At 40.5% G+C, this 11376-nt stretch overlaps 1 protein-coding gene across 1 annotated transcript in view; it reads left to right on the forward strand.

Annotated features, from left to right (window-relative positions):
* The window catches only part of LOC147746518 (uncharacterized), a 72079-nt gene extending 61090 nt beyond the window's left edge, over nt 1-10989 (forward strand). The window contains exon 2 of the mRNA XM_086952274.1: nt 8570-10989. Within this exon, the coding sequence (XP_086808400.1) occupies nt 8570-9405 (836 nt within the window). The 3' untranslated portion in view covers nt 9406-10989. The remainder of the gene's footprint in view (nt 1-8569) is intronic.
* Nucleotides 10990-11376: the final 387 nt, after the last annotated feature.

Below are 11376 nucleotides of genomic sequence, written 5' to 3' on the forward strand. Positions count from 1 at the left end.
TGTTCTTGAATCCCTGTGGGAGCCTACAGAAATTTTTCTGTGACCCCATTATTGAGAAAGCGGTCAAGTACCTGCTTTCTGGTGGAATATTTTGGGAAAGGAACCCATTAGATATGTCTAATGTCGTTTTGTACTTTTTGCGAACTGTGTTATTCATTAGTGCAGCACTATGCGAATCTTGTACTGCAAATGTTTTGCGACATGAGTTAAGGTGCCTGTAGTCCAAGACTACACGATACGAATCGTCCGGTTAGGAGACAGGAAACAAAGGATTGTTCATTTGAGAGGTGCATGTTTCAATTACCCCTTGGTATTCAAGTTGATCTAAAATCTCCCTGACTTGTTTTTTTGCTTCTTGCTTAATTGGGTACTGCCTTTGTGCAGTTGGTTGACATTTTAACTGGATTTTGTGAGGAGGAGAGTCCTCATCCCATCCTACATGATTTTTATGTAATGCTGGTGCCTGGGCTACTGCCCATTTCCTTGCATATATATATATTTAGTGTGAATTGGAATGTGATTTGAGAAGGCAGGCATAATCATTTCTTCGCCATGAGGGCACTCCCCGACAAACTCTGGGGGCCAATCTTTTTCGGCTAACAGGATGTCATAGCCTTTTGAGAGGTTATCCCAAAATAGACCCATTATTTTTCTAGTCTTATCTCCCTCTATACGCAGTGTTATTTCGTATATCTTATGAGGTTCGCTAACTCTGGTGTCTGCAGTTTCTACATGAATGTATTCATTTGTGTCCACTGTCTCCAGATGACTCATCAGGATCTTGCGAGCTATGCTGATTTCTGCTGCACTGTCTGTGCCCACTCTCCGTTTTTCAGCTGTGTCCTCAGTATTCTCGGCATGTTCGATTACTCTAATACTGGCTACCTTCTTCCTTGGAAATTGTAATTTTTTACTTTGAGCAGGTTCCTTGTCTTTGGACTTGGTGTGCTCTTCCCTTGGGTCTGACCATCCTCTTCTTTCCGATTTCTGCGAAAAAGATCGAGAGGGACTTGTATCAATACTTTGATATCTATCAGGCTTTTTCAAGTTATCCCTATTTCTAAGGTTATATCTTTTCTCAGAGTGCTCCCTCTGGGGAGACTGGTGTTCTTGAGTCGGAGTTCTTTCCCTCCGCCGAGGAGAACTTCCTCTGGACTGGAAAACTTTTTCTTTGGGAGTGGATTGTTTATTTCCTTCCCAGCTCTTTTTAGGAGTGTTTAGATTATTTTTAATAAATAATTTTTCACTGTTTTCGAGTAGTTGGGGTTTTACTGGTTTCCCACCCAAACTATCTCTACCTAATTCTTCATAGCATTTTTCTATGATTCTGGCAAGCTCAATTGGTTGATCTGTTATATCTGTTCCTTTCAATTTCTGGCAGATCGCCACAGATGCTGCTTCTTCTTTTATGTTGGCTAGTAATATAGCCGAGACCTGCTTGAAGTCTTTCAGTAATTTCATACCATGAGTTAAAGCAGGTTCTGGACCGTATTCATTCTAAATTTGTTTTAGCACATCCGGTATTACCGCCATGGACGGAACACCATGTGTTTTTGTGTAAATGGAAGCAAAGACTGTACCCCAAGTGTCACAGTACTCCACATGTGGTGCAACCCCCATTGGAAGGCAGATAGTCCGAATTCTGTGTTTCTCAATAGGGGTAGTATTCGGGAATACTGCCTCTATTTGAGTAATTTTCTGTGCTAACCAGAAGGGAATTTGTTCCCGTTTTGCTGGAGTTTTTCCAAGACATGATTATATGTTCTGTGGTGTAATTTTATTTGTGTTCCCCTGATGAGGGGTCAGCTGTGGAATATTAACAGCTGTTTGGAATGTTGCAGTTCGCATTTCATATTGGACTAACTGTCTGTGTATTTTAATTAATAATTTTAGCTGTGCTAAAAGTTCTTCTTTTGACATTTTATCAATGTCTGGATGTAGTGTGTAGCTGGCTAGAACCGGCCACGTTGCTCCTGGTCTACCTAGTGGACCGAGCCTGGTAATGTGATCATTATGTTTTAGGGCGCCTTTAAACCAGAGCAGGTGCTCTTAGTATTTTAATGGGATTTCAATCTCCTCGAAAGGAGCGTATTCATCCGGTGGTTCCTCTATTTTGTAATAGTGGAACTCGTGTGTTGTAGTGTTTGCCGCTGGAAAGTTTATCCAAGAATAGAATACCTCTGTCTGCCGATATTCGTTTGCCTCTATCACGAAAATGACTGTACCACCTCGCGATGTCAGTCCGTTTTCTATAAGTTTTGAAGTTATAGTTTTTCTTATGTTTGCCGGGATGATAATCTCACCCGGGTCATTAATTCCTGTAACATCGGGACCCTGTTGATTCGGGTCTACTGCGACTTCATTGGTTTCGTTGTTATTGCCATTTTCTGACATTGTATTAATGAAGGTTTGCAGAGCAGGTTTCCAAGGAAACAAATATTAGGTGCACAATATTTTGGAACACTGTATCCTTCAACGTTGACTAAACCAGAAACTCTACATAGGAATTTTTTCCTACTAAGTTCCGGCGGTTTTAACCTTTCACCCACTCCAGACGTCTATTGGAGTATTTACGGGAGAAAGGGTCTGTATGAAAAAGCACGACTGAGTTACTCTTGAGTGTAGTTCCTATTTTCCCTATTGGCCCTGCGCATTGGAATAACATAAACAGCAGTGTAGACGTAGGACTGCGGTCTTCTAGGTCTCTACTGACTATGTTAGACTTAATTTAGGTTTGCGCCAGCTAGCTCAGAGGTCACTGGAAACTTTCTTGACTGAATAGGAAGTGATCAGCTTCCCTGGCTCAGACAAGAAGGGATTCAGCTTCCGCCAACCGCATAAACATGACAACTTTGCTCCTCAGAATAAGAGTCAATCTCTAGAGTTGTGTGAAACAATAGACAGCTATTTCACTCAGTCAGTTGTGCAGATTTACTTTCACCAGAGTGCAGAGAATGGAGAGACGGGCGTTTTCAATAAAAGATATTATTTATTGAGCAGTCTTCCTTCTCATGCAAGAGAAATGAATTGCCACAATTGCAAGACTTGTTATTATGAAAAGTGCGTACAGTAAAAGGAGTATTACGAAATAATACTGTAAAAGCATTGATATGGTTTCTTAGCTATAAGATAGTTAAAATGAATAAAATATATACATTCATATATACATTGGCTAACAACCTCAACTGGTGCTTCTAACTACGCCTACCCCGGTGTACCTGACCAAAGCCTAATACATGGGAGGGAGTAAGTAGGTAGCAATTTAAGTTAAGTTGGTTTGGCCAAGAGTTTGTTTCAAGAATTCTCTCTAAGGGTTTAGTCAGCACCGTACCTTTGGAATAGAATGCAGGAGGTCTGGTATCTCCTTCTTAGGACCCTATATCCCAGTCACCCGCAAGGGTAGGCTGGAAACGCCGGAGCTGGATTTTCTCGGCAGGAGAAAAGACAGCGTCTTTCTCAGCGCGTCAAGGAGGAGGGGCAGCGTCCGTGGGCTTCTCGCATCTGCTGGGCTTTCTGCAAGGGGACAGCTGTTCTGCTCCAGTATTCACCACCACTGTGTGCTTGCTTAAGGCAACGTTGGTATATTTATACCTGAAAGGTGCCGAGTTTGACGTAAGTTTTTGGACATAAGACGTCAATAAAGATGTCACTAAGAACTGGTCTTTCCTAGAGTGCTCGCAGGAGTTCTATTACTAATTAAAACAAAGCAAGCGGGGCTTTCCCAGGTTGCTGGGGGTTTGGTATGTCGAAAGAACTCGGTGTGCTATCTAGGAATCTAAGGAAGTGGCTTCTGCTGTGTCATGGACTGTCATGGACTGCAGAGGCGAGTTACTGAAATATGGCTCTGATTGTTATGCCATTATAGGGATATGTATTGATTATAGCCGTATAGGGGCATGAGGTCACAATATTGATCGGGGTCCTAGATAAAACACATCACTGTTGTGATTACGTAATGTGTTAATGGCCTCCCTTTGTCCATTACTCAAGTTAGATCTGATTCTTCCCTTCTTGCCTTGACTGGTGAACAATTTATTTGAACATGTCTTTGGCGACCAAGTCACTAAAGACATCCAGATTATCATGAGGTAAGGAGGAGTTATATGTAGCTTGGTTTTCAAAGCAAGTTAGACTTCCCTGATCTATCGGTGCCCCCTTTCCAAGCAACGCTTCCCGATCGTTCGTTGCACATATATTTCCATCATCCAGACCAGCCAATGTCATGCAGTATCAGTGTCTCTTAAACACAAGTCATGTTTTCTGTATTGGGCTCCCCCCATTCTCATGTTCATTGGCTAGGGCCGGATTTTATGTTGATATCTTTGAAACGGAAATATGTCAATTCTACATGAACTGTAATCTAAGTCCCTACTGGGGCAGAAACATAAGCCAAGGTAAAGAATATTTAATTCATCCATTGTCAGTTAATGTTGTGATGATTTAATAATCATATCACGCCTTGCTCTATCACCTTTCTCTTCCTATGGGGTGAGTTATCTTTTTGTCTTCCATTTGCTCTTTCCTGTCTTTTTCTTCATCTGTTTGTGCCTCTTGCTTTAGTTTTTCCTTTTTTTATAATATTCCATTGTCCGTCCTTGTCTAAGTAACCCGTACTCAGCGAAAAAAGTGCCAGGTAGGTTTTTCTTCTCAGTCGTTGCTAGCGGAGTCATCTGAGTCTAAGTGGCCTTCTGAGCTTGATTTCCCCCATCAGAAGTTCCTGTTGTCTTTGTGTCAATATCATTTTTACTGCTCTCCTTATTTATTCGTATCATCTTACAACGTTACAGGCTCTTCCAGTGCAGTAGTCTTGCTGTTCCCTTTAGAATTTCCACTTTTGTACCTTTTACCTCTTCCTTATCACTTGTTCGTCATTCTCGTTGTCCTTAAGTTCAGCTCTTAGTTTCAAGTGCAACAAATGCGAGGTTGGAGAACTCCATGGGACTGCAGACTTAGAACTGTAACAAAGAAAAAAACAAGTTAGCAGGTCTTTTCCATCTATGAACTCATGATATGGAACAACATCCCTGTATCCATTAGGACTGCCCCAACATTGCTCCCATTTAGGAAAGAGATGAGGACTTACTACTTTAAAAATACATTTTACTAAATTTTTCACGATGAGAGGACTAGACTATGTGCATAGTGAGATATTTTTAGGTAAGTATTTTCCTACTAAATCAATGCAAATTATTTTCATGAACAACAATAGATACTCTACTCGGAGTGGCCCACCGTTAAAGCCACTTGGACAAACATAAACAATGAAGACCAAGGAGCATCAAATTCACAATATAAATTTAAAGCATGATTTTTCTGCTGTTCTTCAGAAGAAAACAAAAATTTAGTTCAAGGCAGACTGGTTTCTTCACTTTATCAATGTCTTTAATTTTTCATTCATTAGTCAAATCCAATTTATAGATGAACATATTCTTATTCCAACTTTAAGGTTGTCAACAATTACAAATTTCCACAGCTACAGCCTACGCGTTTCGTCCCTGCCGGGACATCATCAGGGCTGTGAAAAAATGAGAAACACAAAATGTAACCATAAGAATCAAGGCAAATTGGAATAATCCTATTCCCATTACTTAATCCTGCCTATATACCATTCTAAACATCATGATAGTGCTCAATCATAGCCTGCCTATATTCCATTCTAACATAATATATGTCCAATAATCATCATCACTTAAATTTTCATCAAAAGAAATACTCTTAAGAACTCTCTCTAAGTGGTCTTAAGAATGGATTTTTACCTATCTAAAAGCATATGCATTATACATATAGACAAATTATCATTGCTCTACTACGAAAGCACTTTAAAGAACACATAGCGTTATCTAGCAAATGGCCCTTCTCACCTTATGTAGAAATCGTCTTTTTCCTCAATCTATCAATTTTAACCAAGTATTGTTTCTGGATCCTAATATCAAAGGACTGGTGTCGGCTCTCCTCAAAAACTTGGAAAAATGAAGAAAGTGAACATGAGTCGTGCCACCTACCAGCCTTCCACCATCTATAATGTAATGTTCTGGCTAGGAACCTCAAAAGTAAAACCCTATTTTACCACTCATCCTAATTAAAAAAAGTCAATGTGTCACTCCCTGATACCAAAATCTAAATATTGATTTCACAATAGATTTATCCTGGCAACCTTGATAATCCTGTAAATTAATTGAATATATTAAATTCCAATCCATTCAGTAAAGGTCCAAATTCCATCCTTATGTCCCAATTAATTACACAACATGTATATCTAAGCCTTCAATTACCATAAACCATTTCGAAGCTTCTTGGTGAATTCTGCTCACCTTCATTTAAAATTACGCCTGATTATCCTGTACATTTCACCGTGTTGATTTCCGTGTATAGACATTCACGTCCTACCTCCGCAATCTGGGGGAAACCCAAAATAACCGGAACAATGTTGTTTTAAAACATGCTCTACCGTATTAAAACTGTCATTCTATTATCATCATAAGCAGGCTTCTTACCTCCCAAATCTCATTCAACTTTTCGCTTTGATAATCATGTCAGTTTCAATGCCGTGAAACTTCTCAAACACGCTCCTTATCAACGATCTAAAAAAACACAATCACCAAAAACAACGTTGTTTGATTACATAATCTCCCAAATTCAATCTTCCCACTCATGCTACAAAAAAACCCTCACCTATCTGGTCTTAGTCCTCGGTTAACTATGTATCCTTCCGTGCTGACAGCCGGTCCAATAATTCCCGCCGTGAATTGCTCCCTCTCGGACCCAACAGGAAATACTAGGTATTGTTTCCTGTCTTTCTTTGAGATTGCGGACCTCGTAGGAACATGGATCCCACTAATACAGATTTGCGCAGGAAAGTTGGAAAATGATGATTGGTTAGGACCTAATATAAATATTGGGTCCGAGTAGGGAGCAATTCACGGCGGGAATTATCGATATTGATATTAATAAAGTGAAGAAGCCTGTCTCCCTGGAACCAAATTTTTGTTTTCTTCTGAAGAACAGCAGAAAAATCATGCTTTAAATTTATATTGTGAATTTGATGCTCCTTGGTCTTCATTGTTTATACTTTAAAAATAATTTATGCTCATCTTTGGACCTAGCTTTAGGCTTGGTTTGCAGTATCAAGGCTCGAAAAATCCAAAAAAATGGTACTAGCCCTGCAGGACTAGTACCTTGAAAAATCTCCTCAACCTTACTGCAACCTACTTTACCTCTGTCTCTGAAAGCGGAGCAAATGTGACAAGATAACAAGATTTAAAGGCCTCTTTATTGCTCATTAAGTTCGTGAGCAATACAAATGCCTTTAAATCTTGTTATCTTGACACAATTGCTCCGTTTTCACAGGCAGAGGACAAAAGTTAGTTTGTCTTCCTACTCGCCAGAAAGGGCGAGTAGTACCTAAAAACAGCTCGCCCTCGTTAAATTTAGCTCGCATATGCGAGCGGTCGAGTGGATTTTCCGAGCCCGGAGTATAGAAATAACATATAGATACCTACATAAAGAAGCTGGCCTAACCTACACTAACGTTTGAAAACTTTTGAAAAAACTCTTGTGAAAATGTTCATGGGAGAGTTGAGAATGGTTATCCCACCCAGAGCACCGCTGGCATCCAGTTAAGATTTTAATGTTTTTTTATCAAGAGTAACAAGTCCAACTTTTAAGCCACTACATCACTGAAAGCTTTAATGTAGATAGTTGTCTACCTAGTAGCAGTCACTTCCCCACACAGTTAGCAAACTACACGCCCCATAAGTAGATGAACAGTTCCTGCAAGTCTACAAAGAAAAAGTTAAATATGCAGCCAGTGTTAAACATGCACTCATGCTCTACATTATCAGAATTGAAAAGGTACGAAAAATAAGACCGTTTTTTGCACCTGCACAATTTGGCATATGGAGTCCACATGTGAAAGATGCAACCATGGCTTTCCTACCCAACATACCTCCAGTAGATATTTGTAAAGCAGAAACATGTGGTTCTCTGCATCCTTTCATAAAATATTTCTCTGGTGACATCAATGCAAGGAAGAAGCCCAGATGTGCTTAATTGTTCTAAGCATATTAGTAACTCAATTAGCCATTCTTTCCTTTGACCTTACGGATTCTTTTAAGTTATTGCACAACCTGTGATGTGCCGCAGCTTACTTCAAATGGAAAATGTTACTCACTTGCAAATAATATCAGCTTGTCATGTTGCAGGCTCACATGCATCACCCACTTGCTGTATTGTTGGAAAGTATATAGGTTGCTCAGATTAGGCAGTTTTCTTTGTTGATTTTACACATATAAGCAGTCCAACGTACTCCGATTTCTGGTATGGGATTACAAGTCGTTCTCCAGATCAGAACTCAACCTTTAAATTATTTTTTTCTTTAGTAGGCAGAACCCATCCCATGAGAGATCACCACATGTGAACTGTAGAACTACAAGCAGCTAATGATTGTTTACAGGTAGTAACATTTTCCTTCCTTCCTAGATATTACTGTCCACCTTTCTCATATTATAACTGCATTTCTTTCAAGAAATATTTCCCATGTATAATTTTCATTCTTCATTTCATTCTGCAGAACCGCAGTCGCAGACAGAAAGTATGAATGGGAAAGAGAAACGTAAAGATTCTGGAGGAAGGAAGAATTTTGCTTATAAAATGAATGAAAGAAAACACCAAGGAATACACAGGAGGGAGAATTTTAACAATAAAACACTACTTGCAAGGCAGAAAAGAATATGCACCAGCCTAAGAGCTTATGCCTGTGCTGAGTGTAAGAAGACATTTACTGGAAAGACGCATCTATTACTGCACGAACAAACACACACAGATCGGTATCCCTACACTGAGCATGAAATGAGGTTTGCTGATGCGTCAACTCATGAAAAAACTCACAGTGGAGAGCGGCCCTTTTACTGCTATATCTGTGACAAAAGTTTTACTCAGAAGGGAAATCTTCTACAACATCAAAGCGTACACACAGGAGAGAAGCCTCATCACTGCAAAGTGTGTGCCAAGAGGTTTTCTCGGAAGGCGACCCTTGTACGGCATCAAAGCGTACACACAGGAGAGAGACCTTATCACTGCACTGTGTGTTCCAAACCCTTTTCTCAGAAGGCAAACCTTGTACTGCATCAAAGAACTCACACAGGAGAGAGGCCTTATCACTGCTCTGTGTGTTCCAAACCCTTTTCTCAGAAGGCAAACCTTGTACTGCATCAAAGAACTCACACAGGAGAGCGGCCTTATCATTGCACTGTGTGTTCCAAGGGGTTTACTCTTAAGGCAGCCCTTGTACGCCATCAAGTCACACACACAGGACAGAGGTTTTATCACTGCACTGTGTGTAGCAAGAGCTTTGATCTTAAGGCAAGCCTTGTACGCCATCAAAGAACACACAGGCGACGGCTATGATGCTGCACAGGATATGGAAACTGCTGTAAACAAAAGGTGGTGCTCAGCAACCTCAAGTAACACATACAAGATGGAAGCCTTTTTTAAAGCACTGCCAAAAAACCTTCATTTAATAAAAGAAATCTGATCTTTTACGACATCTAAGAATCTACAGCTGAAGTTAGACCTCCTATGACATCTAACAATCCTTCCGGGCTGAGATCTTCTCTTTCCTCTGAATGTCAGAAGAGCTTTCAGTTAAAGGACAAACTCAAACGTTCGCAGCGTCTCCAAACTGAATATAGGTTCTTCAATGTCACCAACGTCACTTCACCAAGCAACGAACTTAACAGAGAGCTGCTTCACTGCAAATTAAACCTGTCAGACTCTCATGAAATGTGTGCAGTGTTGAGGACCTGTTACGAAGTGTGGATCATAAACTATCTTAAGAGACAAAACTTCTAGGATTCAACAAAAAATTATTGAAAGACCTGGGCTAATGGGAAAAAGAAACTAGGAGAAGAAATTGGAATCAATAACCGCTTGAGGACAAAAAAATATAAACTCCTTCCATTCCTAAAGAAGGAACATCTACTCCCTATCAGTATCTTCAGACCGGCTGTGTAAATATTCTGTACAACCCATCCAGGCTGAGAGATCAAAAGAGGATTTATGGCTGTCCAGATTCTAACAAAATACAAAGGTGACACCAACCATATAATTCTGCAGTTTCACCTGCCGAGACCGTTACACAATTCATAATATTTTGAGATGGTTTATTCTGGTGAGAATTTTTTTATTTTTTTGATAATCATTTTTATTATCATTTTGAAAAAGAAAGAAAAAAGACTGCATACATCTTACATAGTAAAGCCAATTCCATCTTCAACGGACAGTAAAAACCCCCACTCTTTAGGGTAGGAGTATTTATGCAAGCCACCCAAGCTGGAAAGCAGCACCCCGTTACATGGGAGAGCCAAAGCTGGCAATTTAAAACAGTAGGTTCAGCCATTTACCCCAAACCCTATGGAACCTCGTGGGACAACCAAGTGCTTCAAAGAGGGGTTCCTCCTGGGCCACGCAGCAATCCACTCCCCGGCGCCACTTTCACAGGGTAGGGGGGTTGGGCTGGGCCCAGGCTGCTGTAATATCTCGTTTAGCCACAGCGACTGCCGTTCCCAGAAAATGTTTGTCCGCTCTAGAGCCGTCCAAACCATCAAATACACCCAGGAGAAAACATAAGGGATCGTGTGGAACCTGCCAACCCAAGGTCTGTGTGAGCTCAGATTCCACCTCGGACCAGAATGGGTCACGGCCTGGGCAAAACAAACCATATGGTAGAAGTCGACCAGAGTTTGGCCGCTATTCTGGTGAGAATTAAATACCCAAAAACTAACTTTCACATACATTGCAAAACAAAGTAGATTGCCTGATAAAGACACTGTAACTAGTATTTCATTGCATGCTGTGATGTGTTTTGTTATGTCCATTGTGTCCTTTTCTAGTATGAGGGGTGAGATTGACAACTAGAAAAAGGACACCATCGCAGTGAGCTTTTTGCCAAGAATATCTTATTTATGCAATAAAACTTTTATAATAAACTAATCTGCCTGCCTGTTTCATGTGGCGATGAGACGGGAGATACTTCAAACTCATCAGGGTGTTCAGAGTGCCTGTTTTCTATCTTGGTGATTACTCTGTCCCGGAAGAGGGTGGGGAGGAACGTACGCTCCCCTCCCACCACCAGCCCCTCAGATGTGAGGCATTCCAGTGTGTAGTTCGCTCCGTCACTGTGTTTATTAGAGTAGTGCAAGCATTACAAGTAGAATTTGCAATGCTGATATTTCAGAAGACAACTTTTGTAGTTTAATGGTGTAATTGCTTTAGGTCAATGTCTGGGGTGTGGTAATGCACTCACAGTTCACACTGGTTGTAAATCTCAATACGTTATTTTCATATACGTCGTTGGTGCATAGGTAGGTACCCTACTGA

The sequence above is a fragment of the Lissotriton vulgaris genome, chromosome 1_1, assembly GCF_964263255.1.
Source record: "Lissotriton vulgaris chromosome 1_1, aLisVul1.2, whole genome shotgun sequence".
Classification (NCBI taxonomy): domain Eukaryota; kingdom Metazoa; phylum Chordata; class Amphibia; order Caudata; family Salamandridae; genus Lissotriton; species Lissotriton vulgaris.